Here is a 25,699-nt window from a genome sequence, read left to right as displayed (position 1 = left end):
CTAATGCCGACAAACGAACTTGGGAGAGTAGGTTGGAACAATTTGGCTAATTCACAAAGAAATGCCAAATCTCTGTCTGAACTTAAATCTCCTTTGTAATAAAAAGCATTCCCATATTCACCATTTTAGTGTTTTAATCATACCTTGTGTTTGTGTTTTAGTCATCTTGTACTCATTTTTACATTTTCTTTTCACTTCATACAATGCATTTTCTTTTACAATATTTTTTTTGTAATGTATTATATTTTTTGTGTGCTATGTTCAGTGGTGTTTGGGATAATAATCATACCGTTTGTGTTGCTAGAACTATGGATTTTTATCACATCGATTCCATTTTATGATCTAATTTGCTTTTATATACACATTTAGGTTTTTTGAGTCTTTTTTGTTGGTTTGTTTTAAGGCTACATTGATGGTTTCTATATTTTTATTTAAGTTGTCTGTATATTTTTAATCTTTAGTGTACTGTATGTGTTTTTACTTTAATTTAATTGTATTTGTAATCAGGGCCCTTAAGAATAGCAGTGTTAAACTGAGAAGGCTACCCTGTTGAAATAAAACTAATAATAGTAATAGTAATAATAAGGATATTGCCTAATCCACAACTTTTGCTGAAGATGTACGTGTATAGGACACACACAGCTTGTCCAAAACTGGCAGAATCATGAGCCTGCACCTTGCCGACAAAATAGGCGTGCTAATTTAACTAAGGGCCTTTGGTCATAACGAAATGAACTGAACACAGTGAGCCGTTGGATATTGTGGACAAACACAATGGCCCTTGGACGTATGGGATTAACCCAGTGGGCTCTCGGACATAGCCTTTTGAGCCCATTCTCTCGAAGGGCTAAGGGTGAGATGGGAGGAAACTGAAATGTCCATTGGGCCCAATGACGAAATTGACCAGGCATAATGAACTTACAGACAAATTGGCCGGATACTTTGGTCCTGCTCAGTGGCAAGGCATGATGGCCCGTGAACGTAAACGGGCCGGCGAATGTGAGGCCTCGGATATATATAAACTCAGGCCGGACATGCTGGGCCACAAACGTTTGCGGACATTGTGGCCAATGTGGGCCATGTGGACGTAGGCCTGGTGAGCTGTTGCACACTACAAACGTGCTTACAGATGGACCCACCGTTAAGGTCTACGTTGGCACTGAAGGTTGATTAAAAAGACTGAACTTGAGCACAAGTAGGCCGCTTTTGGAGGTTTCTTATTACTAGCATGCATAATAAATGCGTTTCTTTTGAGTCACACGTGAGTTCATAATCGACTTTCTGACAGAATGCCAAATTTAATTTCAGTCGAATCTTCTTAGTTCTGTGATCGAATACAAACTACATTTCAGTGCTGGCATAACTTAAACCACTTTTTATGGCACCATGCTTAAACTGTTACACAATATATTCTCATGAAGTATGTGCACCGGCCAGAAGGTCATGTAGTCTTTCTTGTCAATCGTGGTTTGATCGACCCTGGCCGCGGCACGCACGAATTCTTAACTGCCTAATCGCCGCTCTCGTGTCCGTCTTCAACTGAATCTTCTTCGTGTTTCTCCTAATTGTGTTTGAATGTGAAAAACATCAACTGCTGCAGGCGTTCCCTGAGTTCGTTCGCCTGGATCTTTCCCTGGCTGGATAAACCTACGATGTCTTCAACCTCGTGCTGGACAAAAGGCGGTGCGTTGTCCAACAGGGATTCCAACAGGCCTCTGGCAGCGCTGATTACGTTGAACTTGGCGTTTAGTCCGTAACACGTGGAGTTGACGCACGGCACCAGACCGGTGTCGCTGTCAACTGTGGAGAAGACATTCACATAGTAGGTAACTCTATCGGTATCTTTTAAAGATCAAATTACGTTTGAGATTTTTAAATGTACGTTTGTGTAACCAAACTTATCAGAATGATCCACCCTGACAGACATCGTGACTCTAATTTTTAAAGAGTTAATTAATATGAATTTTCTTTGATCACGCACTATTCAAACGTAAAATGTTAACGTTTTCTCTAAAAGAGCCTCGCGGATCCACCCCAACGACATTTTCTCCGATGTTATCACAGTGCAATGTTTAAAATGGAGCCTTGAGCAAGGTAAGGCGGAAGACTGTGTGCCGCCTGTGGGGTGGGGTTTGGGTTATGCTTAACCTTTGAATTAATGGAAATGATCTGGGTTAGGGTAAGAAACGAGCATTCAATTTTTGTGGTAGTTTTAGAGAGAGCAAAATGAATCGAAATTTTCAGAGATCAGGATTTTGTAAGGGTTTCAGAGAAAGGGAGAGTTAATGCACAGAGTTAGTGTGAGGATTCTTGGCTGTTTCGGCTAGCAGCCGTTGATTTTGTACATAATTTGTTCGAATGTTGAATTCAGCTTGTTACTTTGATGAAATGTTTATATAATACTCATCTCTAACATGAGCAAAGTCTGTTTATCTGAAAGCCGATACAGTGCATTTGTGTCCTGACAAACGTATCTGTAGTTTTCTAGCATCTGAATAACGAGTAGATTCGGTTAGTAGATGGTGTTGGGGCTATAGAGAATTTGGTATGGTTGAAGTCGGGTTGAGAAATCGAGAGTTGTGGGGTAAGGTTAGGTAAAGAATTAGGTTGGATAAGTGAGAATTTAACGGATGTGGTTACTCGGATTAAAGGTATAAGAATCGAAAAGTGGGTGCACTTAGAGGTAGGTTGAAACATGAATTTAACGGGGTTAGGGCTAGTTAAGGAATCAGATATTTAAAGCTCGACGGCTGTCAACTTCAATGAGGAATGTCGGGTCAAAATATTCCACTCAGCCCCTTAAGTTCTTTGAGCGGTGCTCCACAACTCACCTATGTTACTTCTTCCCGATTGGGTGTCGACCCTTACGTTGCAATCAGCATGCCTCTGGCATGATAGTTCTTGGGCCGACACGTCATCCAGATCGATAAGTTTGAGTCTGCCATGCACAAGCGTAAACTGGCGGGTCTTAAAATCCCACACGGCCAGGGAGCCCAAAGGCGAATGCTCCAGGTAATGAAGAAGATCGGCCACCTCGATGCTCATCTTTGAGAATGAAAATAAAAAAAATATTTAATACTTGGTACTCAATATCCTATCGTAAAGTGCAGGAGGGATTTCTGACATACATATATATATTTTAGGATGGAAACAAACAGTTCGTTCAAGGCCATTAAAATGCCTGAGCTCACAAATTTCAGAAGAAATACACTGGCCTAGACATCGAATCCAACTTTGAATGCGCATGCACTTGATCGGTGACGACACTATCAGTAGCAAGATTTTGGACTCGCAGCTGTGTTCAAAAGTTGGTAGTGTTATCCAGTAAGTTAATTGCGCTCGGTCTATTCGTTGTTTAAGTCGCTCAGTCCACTTTGAATCAAGAATTAGTAATGAATGCTCACATCCAGACTTTCATTTCTTGAAATTCGCTAATTGCTTGCAATGTGATTCAGGAAAACGAGGGAAGGGATTAATTGCCCTTGAGCGAAGATCCTCCTTGCCTCAAGCTCAGACCAAAACATTGATGCTCACATCTTGATTTGTATACCCAAGGACCACAGTGAGCTGCATGCTGCAATGCAGAAATTTGCTTACAGCTGAAGGAATCTAATTACTGCTTAGCCAACAGTTTACTTGTTACAAAGTAACAAACGCCAACCTGCGAGGCAACTTACATCTAGACGTTTATCCCATGGTAACAGCCTCAAGATGCTTCCAGCTGTCCTCTCCCCAATCTCATACACCGATATCACTCCACGACTTCCCATTGCTGTGTCGTTACTCCGGATACATATACCCAGGCCCTAGGAACACAATTAAACCGTGGGAGTGTCGGGAAAACATAAAGCCTGGACTAAGAGTCTAAATATCAATATGGTGATAGGCCTAGCTTCTCAGATAATTTTCTTCATAACATTTCTCCAAAAAGCTTACTTCTTAAAATATACCTGCTCTTTTCCTACTTATAGAAATATTTGTAAAGTTAATTTTTGCTTCAGTCAGAGGCTTTTTTTTAAGTATAGTGCACGTCAATGACAACTGCCGTTGTCCAATGTTGTCGCTGTGCTGTCATCGTCAGTGACGGATCTAATCTGCATACGTGTACCTTCACTATGTTTGGATGATTTAATTGCATTGTCAGTGCCATCTCCTTCACTAGTTTGTAATTGGCGTAGACGTAGCAGTCAGACTTCCTTTTGTACTTGTTTCGGCGGCGGCAGGCCTTGATGTCCTCCACTTTGTCGGTGACCATCTTCAGGGCGACGGATCGACCCCGGTACACCCCGCGATAGACTTCCTTGGTCACGCCCCTACCCAGGTGCTCCTTCTTGTCGATCGTGTCGATGTTGTGACACGCGAGAAGCTCGGGGAGAGACCCGCTGCGGATGCCGTTGATCTCGTCAAGAAGGTCAGACTTGAGTTGTCGCAGCAGCTCCTCTCGCCAATCCAACGCGCGGCGGTCCGGCCGCAGTATGACGGGGATCTCCCCCCCGCGAGGCTCTTTGTGGCGGGTCTTTGTCTGGTAGACAGAGACGGTCAGTTCGTGCACAATGAATACTAAGGGTAGTAGTGTTAGTCCAATTGCACTTCCTGTTAGTACTATTTGACCACACTGTCTACCAGGAAACTTCATATTATACAGATATCAGATCTGGAAAGAAAGAAATTTATATCAGACTGGGAAAAAAGACCTGTGCACATTAACTAAACACTGTATTTGTATTACAATTCGCAGTTTTAAAGAATAATTTCACCGACCAAACGCTTCGATCCCTCGGTTCCGACTTTCCTCTGAAGAATAAGCCTCTTAAGTTCATCTTTTAACTGCAACTTCTTTTACCAATACATGTAGGTGGTTCTGCCACCATTTGCCGTCATCACCAGGTGGAATTTAAATACGGCCATTGGGCACATCACTGGCTTGTTTCCAGATAAAGGAAACTTGCAAAGGCGAACCACCCTTTTGGGGAATTTTACAGTAGCCAACGTGTAAAGAGTTTGGGTCATCCTTGCTCCAATGTCACCATTATGCAGGTCAATCTGAGCGCTGCATCACCAAAAATCAACGACCAACATTTTTATTCCGAAACGGGTACCTTTCTGAATGAGTTCAGGAAGCATAGGATAACCGAAATGTACAAAGCTGTGGCAAGTTGAGGGAATTTCGAGGATGGTCAACATATGTTCCAAAGAGTCACGCACACCAGGCCTATTCTACAGTGGAGAGGCAGTATACTAAAAAAACATACACGTAAAAAACAAATATGCACTCACCACATTCCTTTGTCATTTCAAAGAACTGAAAACGGACGTGCACTCCATGGCCATTTTACCCTCAATATGCCGCAAACAGGATAGGTCGTTGTGTTCTTCAGGAAGAGTGAGGTCGTAATAATGCACGGTTTGTTTGTAGTACAAAGGTCGTGCCGTGCAAGCTCTAAGCACACACATGCCGACCTAACCTGCCCATGATCATTGACACAAACTGTCCGACTGAATATTAGAATACAGACATGTCTACATGTTTATCGAGTAACATTTGTAATCGTAGCAGGCAATGACTTTTTGTGTACAGGTGATTCTACGGGGTTGCAACCTCGTGCAACTGGGTAAGCATCAAGCCTCCTTCCGCCGTTGCAATCGCTAGACGCGATGCGTGGGCATTTAGGAAGGAGGACTTTAATCCTCCATGGGCAGGTTTTACCATTGTTCTGGAATGATTAATCGACTGTTCCTTTTCCTGTCTTTCTTTCTGGTATATGAAACTTTTAAGAATGTCATAGATAAATTGCAGCAAATGCATATTCCTCAAATCAAGTTGCTTGTCAGACTTTTTTCGAACCATGCAATTTGGGAAATTTCCATCTTACATATTCCCTGTCAAATAATAGAGAAAATGTTCTTTTCAAACTACAGGTTAAAAAGGTTGCCAGAGGGCCATATACCTTGTCCCTTCCCCATATACCTTAACCCAATATTGACTGTTGCCGAGCAAGAGATGTCGCCCTGTCATATGACTTTTAGTGTAAGCAATTAATGCAAAACGTGTTTCGGATCACAGCCCTGTCCAAACATAGTCTAGATTATTTAGCTGCGGCTACAACGCTAAAGGGAAGGACTGCAGCCACTGTACCGTAGACACGCGAGCGGCTGTCAAGTACATTCGCACAGTGCACAAGGCCGGAGAGCGCACGGCCGACAAATTTTAAACGATCTACGAGATGAATTTTTCTTAGAATCACTTTTTGTGTATCTCTGTACTGTTCTTCCATGTATGAAGACTGCTTAATATCTTTTTTAAGTTACGTGAACTGAACAGTGCATTTTTTTCAAACATTAAAACAAGTGAGGGCGCTTTTGCTTTGATGTAAATCCAGGAAGACGTGGTTTAGGTTGCATGTTTTCATGTTCAAATTGTGAACCCCAGGTTTGCTATCTGAGAACATTTCTGTGAAAAGGATTTTTGCCGGATTATTGCCATATACTTACATAACAATAAATTGCCAAAGAAACTGAAATATACCACAGCAGTGGTTAAAAAAATCATAGTTCTGCTCATGAATATGCAAATATGCATTAGCATTAAAACCGAAAAAAGCATCAAAATATGGGTTAAAATTGCAAAAAAAAATTAAAATGAGGTTAATTGAAACCCAAAGATGCCATTTAAAGGAGTTTTAGTAAAATTTGTACAAATCTTTCTATTTCCTGGTCCCTTTAATCACTTGAGACCAATGCAAAGCTGCAAAACCAAGTGGTGTTCATAATGAAAATATGTATGTATTGGAACAGTCAAGAAAAATATTGATTTGAATAATAATAATAATAATAAAGCATTTATAAGGCGCACTATATCTGCAAAGCATTCAGAAGCGCCGGTCTTGGTGGAAAAATGAAAAACTCAATTGTGCATTCATAGTGAAAAAGCTTGTGAGAAGAAGAATGTTTTGAGATGATGCTGAAATTGCATGATGTCATGTTCTTGTCTTAGATGATCCGGGAGTGAGTTCCATAAGCGTGGTGCAATTGTAGAAAAAGCCCTGTCTCCGACACTGGCCAGCCGAGTCCGGGGAACAACTAGGGTATTACTTGTTGACCTCAGACCCGGCCTGACAGAGCGGAGTTGCAGCATGTTTGCAAGATAAAGGGGACTAGAGCCGTGGAGTGTCTTGAATGTGAGAAGGAGGATCTTGAACTGAATTCTGTATTTGATGGGTAACCAATGTAGTTTGTTGAGAATGGGAGTTATGTGAGCTGTTCTTTTGGTGCTCGTTAGAAGACGTGCGGCAGCGTTCTGTACAAGTTGCAAACGATGAATTGTACCGTGCGGAAGACCGGTGAGCAGGCTATTGCAAAAATCAAGTTTAGCAGTGATAAAGGCATGAATGAGTTGCTCTGCTGCGTTCTGAGAAAGTAAGTGTCTGATACTTGCTATTCTTCTTAGATGCATGTATGATGTCTGACAAATCTTGGACACATGTTTTTCAAAGTTTAAGAACCGGTCAAACACCACACCAAGATTGCGGGCATCCGTACTGGGTACCAGAACAGCATCGCCTATTTGTAGGTTTTGGATTTTGATTTTGTGTTGAAGTTGTGGCGAAGAAATAATCATGAACTTTGTCTTATGTGGGTTGAACCTCAGGAAATTGTCCAGCATCCACTTCTGGATGTCGTGCAAGCATGTGATGAGAGAATCGAGCATCTTTGTATCATCATCCTCAAGGTTGGGACTGAATGAAGTATACAGCTGGGTATCGTCTGCGTAAAAATGTGACTGGATATTGTGTTGCCGAGCGAGTTCCCCAAGAGGCGTTGTATAGAGAGTAAAAAGGATCGGACCAAGAACGGATCCCTGGGGGACCCCATATTTAACCTTAATCGCACCTGAGGATTCCCCTTGTATCTGTACTATCTGGTGACGGTTACTAATGTATGAGTTAAACCAATTCAACACTGAACCCTGGATGCCAAAACAATTAGAAAGTCTATGAATAAGTACTGAGTGATCGATGGTGTCAAAGGCCGCTGAGAGGTCCAGAAGTACGAGCAGCACGGCTTTTTTGTTGTCCACGGCACACATGATGTCACTATGAACTTTGAGAAGGGCCGTTTCGACACTGTGACAACTTCTGTACGCAGACTGCTGATTTTCACGCAGCTGATATTTTGATAAGTGTGCATTTAGTCTTCCTGCAACAACTTTCTCAATGACCTTTGACACAAACGGCAAAATAGATATTGGACGATAGTTTTTCATATCATTACAGTCCAAGGATTGGTTTTTGACGGTTGGGGTGACCAAGGCCGTTTTGAAGTTGTCTGGGAACTGACCAGAGTCCAATGACATATTGATCATCCTGGTTATGGGTTCCACCAGAACAGGCAGATTCTTGAAGTCTCAAAAGCTCCCCAAGTGGACTGAATTCAAGGCTAAATCTGAAGCTCATCGCTTGAGCTTTTTAAGTTAACTAATCACAAGAAAAAAATTCAACAATAGTTTTCTTATTGTTTGTATTTGCAATCATTGAGCGAGGCAATCGTACAGCGACGTTTATTCAACAACCAGGCTCCCGGAGGGAATTTTGTACAGTTTCCTACATACCTCGTGGCACTTCACAAACAAAGGCCCGCTGATTCAGGGTGTTTAATTCCTCACCTCATCAGCAAAGTATTCAAATTAGGCCCTGGCAACCGCATTCCCAAAACAAACACTTCAAAACCACTACCCATTGAAGTTAAAGGAACCGGAGTCGGGCTAGTACACGGTATCGTGCACAGCTGAGCGGGTTTGAGAGGCCTCGGCAGCGGGTTGGGTTACTGGCATTCGTCTGTTGTCCAGCACCGGAGACGCTCTTGAGACAAATCTCATTGCACCAAATCGTGCCATATAAAATTTCTACCAATGCTTAGAAGGAATCGACAGAAGCAGTACAGACGCCTATAATGCACGTAACAATGAAAACAGCACCACCATGCCTTTCTTAATATACTAACAGTAACAGTGAACACTAATCCTTTTGCCATTCCTTCTCACCAGAAGAGCTCATCTATAATTCTTATAGTTTGTCCTTGAATTTGATTTGGCGTGAGATTAGAATACTTTGTTGATTTCAACTGCAATGCTACCCTCACTGACGCTCAAAACGCTTGGAATCGGACCTGTAAACTTGATCCGTGGAATGTAAACTACCCTCCTGTGCTGTCGCTGTGTCTGTTCTGCTATCACGCGCACAGACTTAACAGATTATGCCGGCTTACAGCTCGCCTACACCCTCGCTAGCCTGGTGTGTTTAGCTTTCTCCGAGGTTCAGCCGAAATCACACGTTAATCTAGATGCCATCACTTTGAAGCGGTTTCTGTGTGCTGTATGTTGCGTGACTGTTCGTTTTCTTCAGGCTTTTTCGAAATCAAACAGACATGGCGTCCAGCAAACCTGCCAAGGTCATTGCCACAAGACCCAGGGAGCAAAAAAGTCCAACTCGCAAGACACCGACCGAAATGGCGCGAAAACCGTCCAGCTCCATCTTGAAGAACTCCCAGTCGGAGAGGAAGGTGTCCGTGGCAGCCTCGGCCAGGAAGGTGTCGGTGGCGTCGAGCAGTTCCAGCGGCAGAAAAGTGTCAGTGACCACCAAGGCTCGGAACTTGCCCGGGACACTCACCCGCAAGACGTCCAATTGCTCGGATCGTTTCATCGGCGGCCATTCCGGCCCGGCACCCAGCTTACTGCAAAGACCCCCAGCGGCATCCTCCTCGGTGGTGGGCTTCAGGCAGCTGCTGGTCACTAAGCGCCTAGCCCGCAACCTGAAGCTGCGGACCGCCCAGCGTATGGCCGAGCGACGCGGTCGCAGCTTCATCACCTACAGCGACCGGCCCGGGCGCCGGCGTCCGTCCCCCGGCCAAGACGTCCTTGTCGAGCCGTCATACCAGGTGCGCCCCCCTCAGAAGTTCGGCGAGTTCCAGGGTGCGATCAGCGACATCCTCGAAGAGCTCATCCCCGAGACCTTGTCTAGGATGCCCTACGATGCCTTGGTGTGCAGCAGGCAGGCCAAATCACTGGCTGGTGATATCCAGGAGAGAGTGAAAGACTTGCGCATCGCGCGCTACAAACTCATCACCGTGGTGCACATCGGTGAGATTCAGCAGCAGGCAATTCGAGTTTGTAGCCGTGGCATTTGGGATGTGGAAGTAGACTCCTTCGTAACATACCAATATCAAAATGCCTCACTGTACTGCGTAGCAACAGTGTTTGGCATTTATCACGAATAATAAACCGACACTGTAACATTGCTCATTTTGTTACCGGTCCGTTCTACTGAATTGCATGGGAAATGTGTCAAAACGGGACATTTTGCGTCCCTTCAGATGAACAAAGGGTCCGTTCATTTGGTTTTGTATATCGTCAGGATTTCATCTTAACCAACAAAATATGTAGGCACTTCAGTTTTTTCGACAGAATTTGAGCATCGTTCAAGGCCAGTGTCGGTTTATTTCTTAAAGCCCTATGAGAGAATGGCATTATGGCTTCACTAAAATTACACAGAAAGTTTGGAAATCTATAAGTAGTTTGACGTAACAGATTATCTGCTGTAATTATTAACGATATTCTTGTTTAGTTTCTATATTACATGATATCCACACTGCATTTCAATTTGCAGAGACTGCAGAAATTTAACACCTTCGCTACTAAATGTATACATGGGCGTAAATTCCCGGAGGGTTATATACCCCCCCCACTTTTGAGGTGCATGGGGGACGGGCTATTGAATCGTCTCCCTCACTTTTTTGTAATGAGCAAACATATTTAAGCGGATTGTGAAGAATTTTCAGGATTTCCCAACGACTAAAATGTTTGCAGTGTCACTAAAATGGGAAAGCAATTTTAAACAGTCCAAAGTATACCATTTTGATGTAAGATTCTGCATCTTTATCATGAACACCGCCCCCTAAATAGTGCATATGGTGCCCCCCCCCGTTTAAATTTCCATGGGCGGGCAAGTCACCCCCCACCTTTCCCCATCTCCCATCCCCAAATTTCCTACACGGATTTTCACCACTAGTTGTACAGTAGTGAGACTTTGAACCTTTCAAAAGTAAAGGGAAAGAAAGTGAACATTCCTTCAGGTCATTTTCTGCAATGAATATTGTCACTGGTGACCATAAAGTGGGGCGCCTGTAATGGAATAAAATGTCGTCCCTCTGACGTCCTTAAAGTGTCAAGGAATTTGAATCTGGAAGGAAAACGTAGTTCGTAATCGGTTGTCATGTAGAGTGAAGTGTAATACATGCTTATGACTTTGTTGAAACAGGTGTATTTCGCTGCATCGCGACTGAATTCGATGCAGATTATTTTTATTCATACTCTGTGGTAAAATATAAATATGCAAGTGGCATTAGAATCAAGTTTAACCGCCTGGCTTTTTGTGTCTAGTTCTTGACTGTCGCTTATTATTTCAGAACAAATTCAAGGTGCAATAAGTCTGATTTATATAGTTAGGTATTTTTAAACTGGTGGACAACTTTAAAATGTAATCAAGACCAAGCTAATGATATGAGAAAAACTTCTGAGTTTTATTATCGAAGCGTACGAGCATGTGCAGTGGTGATTAAGCATCTGGTTCAACGCTGCCATCGGTTTTTACACAAAAATGCACCACTGAGTTTCACCAAAGCAGACATAGAATAAGTTGAAATGCTTCGATGGCCTTTAATCTATAATTGGAAAAAGTTTACTCCAAGCCTACGTGCTTTGCCACACTTAAATTCACCTTTCGACTGTCGTGAAGATGAACACAGCTCCTTCAAAATAATGACTACTGTATAAACTTATCGGACGCACAAAATGTAATCACAGGCATGCAATGCTTAGGCCTATCTTAATGACAAGTGACAATCTTGTGCAGGATTAATTAAGCGAAAATAACGCACAAACTTTAAAGGGATCCCCAGAATGATTATTGAACGTAGCCTACTGCATCAGCTACCACACCAATGCTTATATCGCTTCATCAACAGAGAATTAGCGTATAACAGGAAAACATCATCGACAAAAACCCACCGGTTTGCTTGGGAGTGTAAAAGGCAGCACTTCATTTTGTCGATGTAAAATAATGTGCCTTTGATTTGACAGTGCATTTCACAATTAATCATATTGAACTGGCCTCATATAGATTTTAAAGGTACACACCACCCTGCAACGCTAACCAAATTCAATATTAAAACTTTAATTTGCATATTTCAATGGCCTGGACGAAAACCTACCAGCCTAGCGCCTTATACAGTTACGGAATACTTCATTTGTTTACATCTGACTCGGCGGCCATTTTGAAGTTTGCGTATACCGGTACTCATTTCCAGCAGTGAATCCAAGTTCTCAAGCCCGATGTGAGCATGGTTACCCCGCCAATGACTTGGACTGGTTGCAGTTGGTTTTGCCACCTTCCCCTAACGTTATTCTCCTTCTCCTTGATTTTCAAAACACCAATTGCTTCATCTCAACTGACGATTGGCGCATTATTCCTTGTGTTTTTGTCATTTTTGTCTTAAACCCGGAGAACTGGAGCCCTCTACCATGGTAAAAAGCCATACGTTATTATGCTAAATACTAGACAAGTGCCACGCTGTGCACGTGGTAGTTCCGGGTCCTAGACCGGTAACGTTACCTGCCAGTTACCTGCTGTTCTGGTCATTTATTCAACTAATCCCGAATGTTGTAGCCTATTCATTCACTAAAGACCTCAAAGCCTCATAGCAAAGACCGTATAAAAGTTCCAGGGAACGTATGAAGGAAACGTTACTGGAATTCAAAGACGGATCTAGAATCAAACTTGGGGAGGGGGACTTTTTTTGGTCGGGGGATTATAATCTTTCGGAGGGGTCAGGTTAATGTAAGGGGCCTTTTCTGAGCTCTTAGAGGAAGGAAAATAAGATGACAGTTCTGTCGTTTTTTTCCCCAAAATATATATATATATTTAATTTTTTGGCAAAATTACGATGAGACTTGCGGCAAGGATTACAAGTAGTGTTCCAATCGAGCAATTTTTGGGGGTCAACATTTAAGCCCTAACACTACCAATTCCGTCCTTCCGTTCGACAATCACTCAAAAACTACACATTTAAGGGTATGGCTTTGTGAACAATTATGAGCCTCGAGCTGGACCAAGAGAGGGCGCAATTTTCCCAGCCACGAAGACTCCCAGGCTGAGTTCGGGCGGCTTGTTCTCATATGTTCACGAAGAGCTCGATATGTTATTTGTGGGTTTGCCACTCGAACGCCGGAAGCGTAAAACTGGTTATCGCTGGTTGTAGTACTACAAGAAAAATGGCGGCGTCCGTTACGATTTTGGAGGGTTAATGCTTGGGTAACTGGCCTGAATTCTTTTCTATTTAAAAAGGAACATTCATTTCTGTGTTGTGGAAAATTAATAGTTTTCATTTTGCAAAACTCCCCATTGTCTCCGGCTTTGTAAGCCATCTCGCTATTGCTTACAGCTGTTTAAAAATCAAAATCTCCCGGGTTTTTCCGTGTGTTCCTGTAAAACCCTGACGAGGAGGTGGTGTGTAATCCTGTTCCGGGAACAGTGTTCCTGGGTCGTGTTCCAGCCGTTCGAGCGCGAGTACAAGAAACCTGTGTCAAGAGCGGGCCGCCCGAACTCGACCCTATGGTCGGAACTGCACAACGCTGGTTCACAAACGGCAATGAAAATGCACGCGTTACGGCCGCTTCGCCACCAGCAAAATGAAGACTCCCGACTTATGTGCCTGTTTGCAACCAATGAAGGGTTTCTTCTGCTTAAAGCAGATATTCTACTTTTAAATGGCCTTTCTAAATATCACCATTTTGTAGGGAATGAGTTGTATAATCCAACAGGGTAAACTAATGGACGATGTGTACCTTTACACTGCAAGGGCGATTCAAGACAGATAATTATTTAGACGGGCCATGCTCGTTTCAAGTAAGCTACATTAGGACTCCAGAGGGCGATAAAGGACACGGAAGTCAGTGTCTCTCAATTTCTTCAATTTGGCAAGGTTGTTGCGCCGGCCGTCCACGAAGGTCTCAATGACTCGGATGCGCTCCAAGTCGAACGGGTCCACCTCGTACGGGTTGTCTGAGAGAACAACGAGGTCGGCCTTCTTGCCAACCTTGATGCTCCCGACCGTCTGGTCCAGGTGAAGCTGCCAGGCCGCGTTGACGGTGTAGGCCTTCAGGGCCTCGTGGATAGAGACGCGGTACTCCGGGCCGTAGGGAGTGTTGGGGTCGTCCCTGGTGCAGCGAGTGACGGCTGTCTTCATGTTGGCAAATGGCGAGGGCTCCCCAGGAAAGGCGGGATGGTCCTGTTATATGTATCCAGATAAAAGAGTTCATATGGGAACTTTTTTTTATGACGACAACAACTTTTGAAAAGTTCTGTCAGATGTGGGCATGACACTGCAAATGCTGAGTTTGTTTATAGGCCCTACTACATTCCTGTATTGAAAGTCTATTTAAATACCTGGTGGATGGTCCATGTTATTCCATTCTTAGTGGCCGCGGAGAGTGGAGTCCAGCGGTTGACGCGTTCAGATCCGAAGATATCCGTCGAGTAGACCTTGGCGTAGAAGCGGAGATGATCTACGAAGAAGGAAAGCGCCAAGTTGAGCTTGCCGGCGCGGCTAATCTGGTCCACGGTCATCAGGCCAAGATGCTCCATGCGATGCCGGTTGTCCTGGTTAGGGAACTCGGCCAGGACCTATTAGTTTGTGGTACATGTATACATGTATTTTCTGCATCTACGATTAAGTTGTTGCAAATTTAGCAGAGGTGGAGTTGGATTGCATATTGTCCCACGGGAGACCCTCGGTTATGAGTGTTGTGAGTTGTTTTATGGGGGAGGGCATAGCCAAGGTTGGACAACGTCTACACTGCATTGCGACTAACATCCAGGTTATAAAAGTCCCCCTACAATGCAAAACTTTTTTCAACAGTTTTTCTCGCATTTTACCTGGCGAAGACAGCTGAAAATGTCGTTCACAAGCGCCTTGTATCCCGAATTCCAAAAATGCTGTGTTGAAATTACTTAAGACGCCTGCGGACAACGTATTTTGCAGGAAAAATAATACATAAAAATACGTTGTCTGCGGGCGTATTTAGTAATTTCATCACATTACAGCATTTATGGAATTCGGGATACAAGGCACTTGTGAACGACATTTGAGCTGTCTTCGTCAGGTAAAAATGTGAGAAAAAACTGTTGAAACTGTTGCGGACTTTTATACCCTGGACGTTAGTAGCAATGCAATGTAGACTTCGTCCAACCTGGGCTGGGGGGCATAGCAATGATCAGCAGCCTGGCAGCAAACTGACAAACCATTCACGATGGAAGGGGGGTCAATTCCGAGGTATTCTCAAGTAAACTGGAGATTTTTTAGTCCTTTCCTCTTTTACCTGTTTATTTCGGGTTTTTTTAATCTTTCTTTTAATTTTCCCATTTTGCCCCCCCCCCGCGTAAGCCCTCTGCATCTGGAGAAACCTTGGCTGATGTTTTTACTTTCTGCACCATCTGTACCTACGCTATCATACAGGGTACAAACATGCACCTATCGGTATGAATAGAGATAAAGGATTGTTTTGTTTTGAAAGTCTTTAAATCTAACTTAAGAACAATCTCATGTCGATTGTAACAGATCAGACTGACGCATCCCCAAGACCCAACGTGCAGGTCTCAAGGCACGTGTTAATTTATCAGTGTCTCAATGGCGTACTTGCTCATAAGCCTTGAGGACCTGGTCGTTTGCTCGCTCCCCGTGGGCATGAATCGACATCTGCTTCCCTGCCTGGTGGTACCGCCTGATGGTATCGTGGAGAGCCTGCGTTTCCATGTTCAGGATGCCGTAGCCCGGAGGCTCAGGGAAGCCCAGGGTTTCGGTCAGCGGGGTGTTCAGATAGGGCTCGCGGACGGCCAAGGTGCCGCTATGCGGGGAGCCATCGGCTATCATCTTGATGCCAGCCTCCCAAAGCCTGGAGCTGTAATTGCCAATACCGTCCGCTGTACAGTCAAAACAATGGTCTTGCAAATCGACGTCCTTCACCGGTTGTATAAATCTGTACAGAGCTGTGAGGAAATATAAAACAAGGCACACTAGTTGAATATAATTTACTTAGCATTTTAAAGACTGATTCGGCGAACAGAAAGTCATTATTGCGAGGCGTCAAGCTCACGAGCAGGCGGTACGCTTCGTTTCGACCAGTAAGGTGACCTAAAATGCCAAAAACGCAAGTTTAAGAAGGCGTGCCTCAGTGTGGTCCCAGATAAGTGAATTGGAATATTTTTGGTAAGATTTCAGTGGGACGGTGAATTTCGCATATTTCCGATCTCCATAACAAAAGTGCAGCACTGCAAAAAAAACACACTTTAGTCATACCAAGACGGAGCGGGAAGTCATGGGCGTCTGTAGACCTTCTCAACACCTCGTCGAGGCCGGGCATGGGAGAGTACAGCATGTCGGTCACTGTGGTGAAGCCGGCCGAAGCATAGACTCTCCACTGGTCTGTTAAGGCGCGGGCGAAGGCCTGGGCGTCCATTGGAGGCGCTAAATTGACCACTGCCAAGATGGCCGGTAACTCCAGAAGCTGACCGGTAGGATTGTTGTGACGATCTTTCACGATTTTCCCGCCGGGAGGATTTTCGGTGGTGCTGTTTATCTGGAGAGAAATTAAGGTGGTCTAGTTGGTCCACTGGGTCTTTCTGCTTCTATATAGATGGATATTGGCGCATTATAAATTTTCATTATTATTTTATTATTATTACCTGAAATGCATATTGTAGTCAGTTCTTGTTGACTTGTGCACAAAATCAATCCTAATGCAAATCAGGGCCCAATTTCACGGCGCTGCTTAGCCCATTATTTCATGCTGAGAGGCTCTAAGTTTTTCACAGAGACCATAAGCAGTATTAAAGCACACCCCCAAAGGCATGTTAACCTTGAAGAAAAAAATTGCTGAAACTTAGTAACGTCAAAACAGAAATTTCTATGTGCGTGCGACCGTTAGCACAACCACGCCGAGCACAGCCATGAAATAGTGCTATAAGGTTAGTAAAATTTTCTGCCAATGTTAGCACGACTTTTCTGCTGACTGTTCAAAAGCGCCATGAAATTAGACCCAGAACAGCGCTGCTTCGCTGGTGGGTGGGTGGGTCAGTTGGCTAGTCGGTAGGACAGCCGGCCAAATGATTCACGCTTGTTTGGTCTTACAGGTTGCACATAATATTGGACAGCCAACATTGAACACAGCTTACAGATGGCGAAGGACCGTGTAACTGTCGAGGGTAATTACTTTTTCCTTACGTTTGCTGCTGCCAGGGCCGCATGGTTTGCCCAGGCAACGTGGCCGTTCTGTCCCCACACCAGGACTGGAACGGTCACAGAGAATTTATCCAGGAAGTCGGCGCTCAGCTGCGGCAGGTCAGAAATCAGCTCGGGATCCCAGCCGAAGAAAATTCCGATGCCGGTGTTGTTCGGGGCTGCAGCGAGTTCGCTCACCTTGCTCTCAATCACAGTACGGATTTCCTCATAAGAGCTTTGATAAAATTGCATCAGATAAAAAAATTGAATGAAAGTGTTGGAAGATCGGTAGTCTTCATCGTCATGAATTGTGACGGCCATCATGACCAATCATGAAGCAGGGTTGAAACTAGGCGACGACTTGCACTTGAAACCGCAACCAACCCTTGCGTCAACCCCAACGTTGACTTCTATCCAGGAGAAACTCAACCCTGCTCCGGACCTGGGGTTAAGAGTTTCATTCCGGGTTGAAACTTGCTCGTGCCCATTTCCGGATTGAACTCCGCCCCGGTAAGCTCAAGTTGCTCGAAACAAAGTGCGAAACAATTCCGAGTTGAATGCAGGGTCAAAGTTTTCAACCCAGTGCGATCCTGGGTTCGCCCATCAGGGTTTAGCTCAAACCGGGTTGAGACGCTTTGGTGTGTGTAAAGGCCTTTAAGAGCCAGAGGTTTTAGACTAACTCACAGCTGGGGCGGATTCCGCCGTCAATAGGGAACTCAACCGTCCCATGTCCGATCTTTCTAAACCTTTTCATGCATGATAAAAACATTGAACTTTAAACTCAATTTAACCTAAGGTTTTGTTACGTTGCTAATGTTCATGCTCTCGTGCTTGTCGGCCCGTGTGTAATGAGCGTGTCAATGGAAAATCTATTCACATTTTGCTAACCTCTCTCGGCAAAAAGGGCGTTGGGCGAAAACGGTATGTCCGATTTTCACAAAATGTCAAAATAACCGACATTACTGAGAAAAAACCTTGTGAAGACTATGCTCGTGAAAAAAATGCACTGCGACGTTAAATATTATTTTGTGGTGGTGCTGGGGGGGGGGTATCCTCCCCGGCTCTTTTAAGGTTAATTTTACAGGTTACCTGTAGGTGACAGCACCAATGTTGATGTACTGGCCCCGCATGCGGGCACAGGAGATGGCGTGCTGGTGGGGCTCAATGAATCCCGGCATCAGGGTCTGTTGGTTCAGAAAGATCACTTGGGTCTTTGGCCCCGCGTGGCGAAAGACCTCCTCCAGTGTCCCTACCGCCTGGATGGTGTCGCCAGCGATGGCAAAGGCCTCTACCTTGGGAGGGAGAGCTTCTCCCTGATCACTCGGTTGGTCACTGTCCTCCATTGTGATGATGTTTCCTCCATAGAGGACGATGTCAGCCTCTTGAATAAACCCAGGCGAAATCAATCGTTACAGATTTCATTGAGGAACAGGCTTTACAAAATACTTAATGAAAGCCTTCTATTATCATTACAGGCCGGCCTACTAGCGGAAAATGCGAACACGATCAGGAAACTATGACGTCAGATTAAGTACTCGTGTTGCGAATTCGCGAAATATTGAACACATTTCAAGTCAAGCGAATTTATGACGTAAAACTGCATTTGGCTGAAGTTGTGAGTCTATCCTAACTTTCTCTAGGTTCATTTCCACATTGATCAACAGCAGATCCAGAAATTATCTACAGCCAGTTTTTCAGGGAGGTTTTCAAGTAAACATACAAAGACGAGTACGCACTGAGCTGACATTGCTGCATTTTGGTTAATGCTATCTCGGGAAAGGAACTTTGGGATGACCTGTTCAAATTGTATAAATTGGTCAGACTGAATGGATGTCACCGTTCAAACAATCCCACTCCAAGTGGCGTATCCAGCGGGGGGGGGACAATACCCCCTGACAGATTTTTTTATTTATACGCACAAAGGATACTTCGTTGGTGAATAGGAAAGTAAGCAATCGGTATATGTTTATCAAATATTAGCACTAAAACTCTAAGAAAATAACACCAGCAAATAAAAGCAAGGATGTCGGGACCGTGAATAAGGCTTTCGATTTTTTTCTCCCACAACATCATGTTGAATTAGCCCGAAGCAGCATTCCCTGTTGAATTTGCCACCAAAAGCTACATATGCTGCCCACTTTAGTGGCGGTTTGGGGGCAAAATTCGTAGGTAGGGCCCTCGGATGTAATCATGGTTGGTACATAAAAATTACAGTTTTTATCTTTCATGTAAAATTCATCTTTTCAGGGTATGGATGGCATTTATGTGCAAAACTACATGCACCAAGCACAGACATTCATCAAAACAACGTAAAGTGCTTCTGTAAAGAATGGAAAAATGGCAAAATTACTTGAGGTAAGTATAAGCGGCGCCAATTCAGGTCAACATAACATATGCACTATTCAAAGGCATTTCCAGTAAAAAGGGGCAAGTTCCCCACAATATTTTGTTGCCTTTCTTCTTTAAAAAAGGAACAGACGTGCAAATACAGCTGAAAAAAGTGAAAATACCCCCTTAAAAAATCCTGGCGACGCCCATGCAAGGCAGTCTACTGGGGCTTGTCTAGCTAAGGAATAATTGAATCCCCAAAGTAGTCACCTGAAAAATATGGCTTATTTTTGACAACGTCATGTCATTCCAACGTAAAGATATTCTCTTGCTCTCTTTGGAAAGTACAAAAGTCTTCATGGATTCAGATTAAGCTTAATATCAAAGCTGAATGAGTTTTCCGTACACGGAGCAGTTAATTCGCATACATGTGCAATATTAGGCAAGTCCGATCAAGGACCATAGTTCGACTGACGCTGATCGAACGTACGTTAAACGACGATGGTTGGACTATAGTCTAGTCAACTATTCGCGACTATTCGGTTTTGTAGTGCCGTCGGTCCGTAGGTGTTAAAAAGAATACGGCAGCTTATCAATTTCGTCGTAGACTTAAAGGAGGTGAGATGGGCTGATGGTACGAGATTAAATACGCAAGACCAGTACTGGCATAGACAACAACGTCTTTGGTTACAGGTTGTGCCGAATCAGCCTATTTAATTCTTTACTTGCGCCTTGCAAATACACACGTTTTTCTTGCGATGCTCACTCCTCCCCGTGCATTCTCCAACTCCCGTAAAACATTTCCTTTTCATAACAGCTCCCACACTTGTTTAATCGATAGAACCCACAATCAATATTATTTTCCACTATTTTCCATTTAATGCGCACAGTCACATCACGCGCAGCTTAGCTGCATGCACCCAGAGAAGAGACATCTTGTTTATGTAGTTCCCACGTACATTGCATTGTCAACTGTTTGGGTCATAACTTCTTTCAATCCGCTACACTTGGTCGCATTGTTGGTTGCCATAAAGCGTTCATAAAAGCATAGTGCAGAGAGGACCAGTTATAAGCTAAATGCCGGAAAACAGTATGTCACTAAACGACCATTTTCACTTTTATTTTGCTATTTTGCCCTTTCTGTGGCCACCTCTTCTCCCCTTCGGCCTGATGACCTGGCAACGTATGACAACTTTAACTTTGCACTGTAACTCCACTACACATACGCTACGAATCATCATTTTAACCCTTAATACACTGAAAACAGTAAACAATAAAAGGTTCATTTTAGATCTTCCTTCATGCAATTTTCAAATGGTAATTGATTGGACGGTATGTACGCGGACGGGGGGGGGTCTTTGGCATCTATGTTTGGTACTTACTACGAGAAAAAACACTTAAAGTTCGCGCCACAACACACCAGAGTAGTAACAGTCTCCTCATCTTGACGACTGAAAACGAAGAAAGAGTGAGTCGTCCGTCCCGCGGTTTGGTTGTCACCTTTTCGGACTTTACTGGTGTCAACGCGAATGGTTACGTTTCTAGTTGAATTCTTATGTACATGCATATGGAAAAACTGGATTTTATACTTGCTTCACACAACCTCCGTTACGTGCATGAAGTGTCATTTACGATACTTAAAAATAAATCCCTTTGATGAACGCCGCTTTATCTGGGCAGACGGTCCTTCACGAATACAAAGGGCCCCTCCGCTATCTGTAAAGTAAACCTAACTTACGATATTCCTCGTAAATAGGTGGAAAATGTGTAATGAAACTTTTGGCTTATAGAAACACTTGTCGGAATCTAATCTATGAGACATTCCAAGGGATCAATTATGTACCTTAACTGTTTAAAAGTGCTTGTCGAAATATTTTAATTGCCGATAAATTGCTGGACTCGCTGCAAGTGTTTGGCCACCAGACGGTACTCGCTTTCTCAGTCTTTGACTACTTATATTACGGGTTTTGCCCTTACCCAACGCATACTAATAAACACTGTATGCTCAGTGCTTCTCGGAGAACTTGCGAAAAAAGTCACAAGCTTACTCGGGTGGGACTCGAACCCACGACCTCCTGCTTACTAGTGTGGACGTCTTAATCACTCGACCACCGAGCTTGCCGGGGTCGGTTGGCCGGTCCGAGTCAGGTGAAGCAGCGGGTACTGCGAACTATTTTCAAGATGTATTTTTGCGTTGGGGAGATGATGTTAATTTATATAACGGGTTTTGCGCCCTTACCAACGTATGTACTATTAATAAACACTGTATGCTCAGTGCTTGTCTGAGAGCTTGCGAAAAAAGGCACGAGCTCACTCGGGTGGGACTCGAACCCAGTAGTCTTTGACTTCTGTTGAGCACGGATCATTGAGAAGTGCCACTGACCGGTTTTGGTCAGGATTTCACATTTAGAAAGATTCTCATGTATGGTACCCCCATACATACGGTAAGCTGATTGCTCATACCTTCAAATAATGGCATTTGGGCTGGACGAATTAATTATTGTTGCTTAAAGAGGGTGTTTTTATGAACATTTTAGAGACGTTCTGATGTGTGTGTCAGACATGTACGTATAGTGCACAGTGCAACTAACCGGTTTGGGTACGTGTATTGCTCGATGCATCATAGTCTGGGAGCAAAAACTACTGGCTTGGGATTTTTCTCTTTGATTCTGTCCTACTTCTACATTGCGTTAATGCTGTGCACCTGCTTCCTCACCACTGGATTGTCCACTATTGCATGGCGAAAATAAACAATAGTGCACGGGAATCGTCGCCTATTGGGAAAATCACTCCTGCTTTCCATGCAAGTGGGAGGCCCTTCGGTAGTCTCCCCTCTAGCGTCGTTCGTGAGGACCTAAACTGGTGGGCATTGCTAGTAGTGAAACCATGAACTCTGTTGCTGGGTTAGTTAAGCATACACAGATGCGTATATTAATACCAGACGAACGGCATTTCACCAGGGCTTAATAGGGCCTGGAAGTAAAAGGTCACGAAGCGAACTTCCGGAACACTAGCGCGGTCCTCCTATGGGGATTTTACGTTGGGCGGTCCTATCACGTTCGATAATTTTTGGAAGAATAATTCCTAACTGAAACCACCCCATGAAACACTCATTTTGGAGATTTACCTTTGTCTTCCTCGAGTAATATTTAGGAGAAGTCACCTGGAGAAGGGTAAAGAGACCCGAATTTTATTAACGACCTTTCACTTCCGGCGATATCGTACCTAGGTCTCCATGTTCACGCACGTTTGTTTTCACTGCTCGTGCTTACGTGAAAACGATATTGTACAACGTTGCAAAGATTTACCTACTTGCAGTCGATGGATTCCATATTCAGTTGAGTTGACATCACACAGTTGTTGTCAGCAAAGATTAGATAAAAGATTAGAATCTTTCGAAACTGAAGAAGAATATTGCATAAAGTTTACTACTTATAAATTATAAGACTGTTTAAATATTTTGATCTGTTTTTATTTCGGTCTTTACGGACAGACTACCATAAAATTTCAAACCGTATATATTCATCTGTGTACGAGACTGCCACATTGCACTGTTCTTCATGTATTTTAGATTTTCGGAAGTGATGGGCCAATTTTTGGCAGGATAGGTGATTTTTCAGTTTCTATAAATTGATATACCAGCAAATATTTTCCAAAGCCTCTTTTCCGAGTTGGATTTTTTAAGAAGTAACTGAATAAAAAAATATTACAAATTCTAAAATCTTTGCACGTTATGTTTCCTATCCAAAGGTTCCGGAAGCGCCCATCAGGGGTTAACTTTTAGGCTCTATACCGTGGAATAAGCCATTTGCGAGTTAAATTTGAATAAAATCTGGTACACTGAGCTGAGTTACATGTGAACATAGCAGCTTGAATTCTTCATACTGAAACCATTGTGATTCAGGGCAAGCTTTTGCTTAGTCACATAAGAGACGCCTTGCAATAATACTCTGTTCTCAATGGATAAGAACGGCAAAAGGAACCATTCCATTCCAGAGATTGTGGTCGCTATGCAAAAGCTTGCCCGGAATCACGAGGCATAGCAACAGTGTCTTTAGTCTAGGGAATTCAAGTTGTTACGTTTCTGTGCAATTAGATATCACAGTGTACCCGATTTTATCCAAATTTAACTCACAAGTGGCTTATTGCTTATGCTAAAACCCTCCGAGTGGAAGCCCTGTTGACGCATTCGCACAGAATTGGTTCAACCAATAAAACGCCCAGACGGTTTGGTAGACTTGTTCTCCTGCGGTGACAGTTGAACCATGCAATTGGCAATCACTCCTCAATAACGTAAAAAATATAAACATACTGTCACACACACGAACAAAGACATTTCCAGATATCTTAACTGAAAAAATCAAGACATCTTGAGTTCGGTTTAAAGTACCGGTCGGGAAATCAAAATTAAGGTTTTTAAAAATTCTTCAATTCTTTAATTTTAAAAGAACTCTTCTTTAAATCTTTTTCACATTTTCTCCGGACCACGTTAACATCAGGTTCTCTAAGAATGACAGGGATTTGAAGTGTGCTTTTTACAGACCCAACAAAATTTCAGTGTTTATGACTGTTATCACTGAGTATCAAAGCTGACATTATAAAAATGCAGTACCGATAAACACTTGTATCATTTTTGGACATGCTTGTGCCCATTACAGAAACTCCGACTCACAGGAATTAGATGGTAACGTCACCAACATAGGATAATGAAGAAGAAGCTATGGAATTCCACATCAGCCGTCGTGCGTCGTCCGTCGTGCGTCGCCGGTCGTGCGTCGCCCGTCGTGCGTCGCCCGTCGTGCGTCGCCCGTCGTGCGTCGCCCGTCGTGCGTCGCCCGTCGCCCGTGGTTTTTTTTTTTCGTCACGATTGCTCAGCGGTATTTTTAACTTTGACCCTTGATCGTTTCACATGTACATGCCCTTGTTCGATCGATCCACCATGCCTGACTCTCATTTTAGCAATAGAACTAGAAGATGTACATGTATTCGTTTTTGCAGTTGCGCCAAACTCCAATTGAAAGAAGAAATAATATCCTGACATCGGCTAAGTAACGTGTATATGAAATAATACCATTTTGGTTACATAAATAAATCAACATCATAGACTTTTGTTAGGGTAGATTGTTTTTCTCGATAACTTAGTTACTCTAGACGTAACTTCACTGGTTAACAGCCAGACTTTAGGTCTATAGTCTATAAGATATTTCTGTCTGTCCCTGCACGATATCTCACAGAACGGAATGTAAATAATAGATTATTTACAATGTTTGATTCCCAATAGTTTCATAAGAGACGAACTAATTCAACATTATTTTGAGGGCGGGTATACCTATGATGAAATCTGCTGTATACTCCAAATTAGACATGACTTTAGTTGCAGGTTGGCTCACAGAAGTCTTTTAAACAGTAACGTTACTTGTTAGCCCCATAAATAATGTTGATGTGCTGGACAACCTGTTCTCATTGGTCTATCCACCATGGCGTACACACCCACAAAAACCAACACGTCATATTTTGTGAAACTTAAACCAAGTGGTAATTGCCCCTTAACAATACATTTAATAAACAGTTTGTTATCCACAGCACGTCTAGTATTTCTGGATTTCAATGTGAAATTGAAAGGACAAGTACAATAGGCTGTATCGGTTGGCAGATTTCTTCCTGGAATTTGATGAAAACAAGTCGGCACATTTTTACAGTATGCAAATTAGGATAACACTGTGGATAAGTTGGCCGGAACATTTTTGCTGAAAATGTTTTTCCCCCAAAAACACTTGGTTGAATTCTCAGAGAGGCGATATTTTCTGGTCAAGGGGCAGGGGTAGTCTAGCATTATTGGAATTAATTATGTGACTAGTATATGCTTTGCAGGTGGGATTTGTACTTGCCTTATTCGGAAAAGATCTTTAGAAATGAATGGAATCATCACATTGTCATTTGTTAAATAACGGCTTTTGCAGGTCCTATGCAACCCATTTGGTGGGCGACGCACGACTCACGACGGACGACTAACGACGGGCGACGCACGACGGGCGAGGCTCTA

General features: G+C 43.4%; 3 protein-coding genes across 3 annotated transcripts; 1 reads left to right on the top strand and 2 right to left on the bottom strand.

Moving 5' to 3' along the window:
* Positions 1-1,262: 1,262 nt before the first annotated feature.
* Positions 1,263-5,526, bottom strand: LOC147797183 (extracellular tyrosine-protein kinase PKDCC-like). Its single transcript, XM_087143907.1, has 5 exons — positions 5,278-5,526; positions 4,109-4,654; positions 3,678-3,806; positions 2,832-3,045; positions 1,263-1,800 (listed from the first exon to the last, which is right to left on the bottom strand). The coding sequence occupies exons 2-5, from the start codon at positions 4,634-4,636 to the stop codon at positions 1,562-1,564; spliced, it is 1,110 nt and encodes a 369-aa protein (XP_087000033.1). The 5' UTR covers positions 4,637-4,654; positions 5,278-5,526; the 3' UTR covers positions 1,263-1,561.
* A 219-nt stretch (positions 5,527-5,745) lies between these two features.
* Positions 5,746-11,422, top strand: LOC110989684 (uncharacterized). The gene has a single exon (XM_022254247.2). It carries the CDS (start codon positions 9,424-9,426, stop codon positions 10,270-10,272), a length of 849 nt encoding a protein of 282 aa, XP_022109939.1. The 5' UTR covers positions 5,746-9,423; the 3' UTR covers positions 10,273-11,422.
* A 264-nt stretch (positions 11,423-11,686) lies between these two features.
* On the bottom strand, positions 11,687-21,213 carry LOC110989683 (uncharacterized). Its single transcript, XM_087143906.1, has 7 exons — positions 21,039-21,213; positions 18,418-18,709; positions 17,332-17,563; positions 16,408-16,687; positions 15,748-16,097; positions 14,499-14,735; positions 11,687-14,340 (listed from the first exon to the last, which is right to left on the bottom strand). Exons 1-7 carry the CDS (start codon positions 21,097-21,099, stop codon positions 13,969-13,971), a joined length of 1,824 nt encoding a protein of 607 aa, XP_087000032.1. The 5' UTR covers positions 21,100-21,213; the 3' UTR covers positions 11,687-13,968.
* Between the last annotated feature and the right edge of the window lie 4,486 nt (positions 21,214-25,699).

Source organism: Acanthaster planci, linkage group LG12 (genome assembly GCF_054643075.1).
Source record: "Acanthaster planci isolate LZ-2023a linkage group LG12, COTS_SCS, whole genome shotgun sequence".
Lineage (NCBI taxonomy): Eukaryota > Metazoa > Echinodermata > Asteroidea > Valvatida > Acanthasteridae > Acanthaster > Acanthaster planci.
Note: the sequence above shows the minus strand (reverse complement) of the source record. Positions and strands in the feature narration are given on the sequence as shown.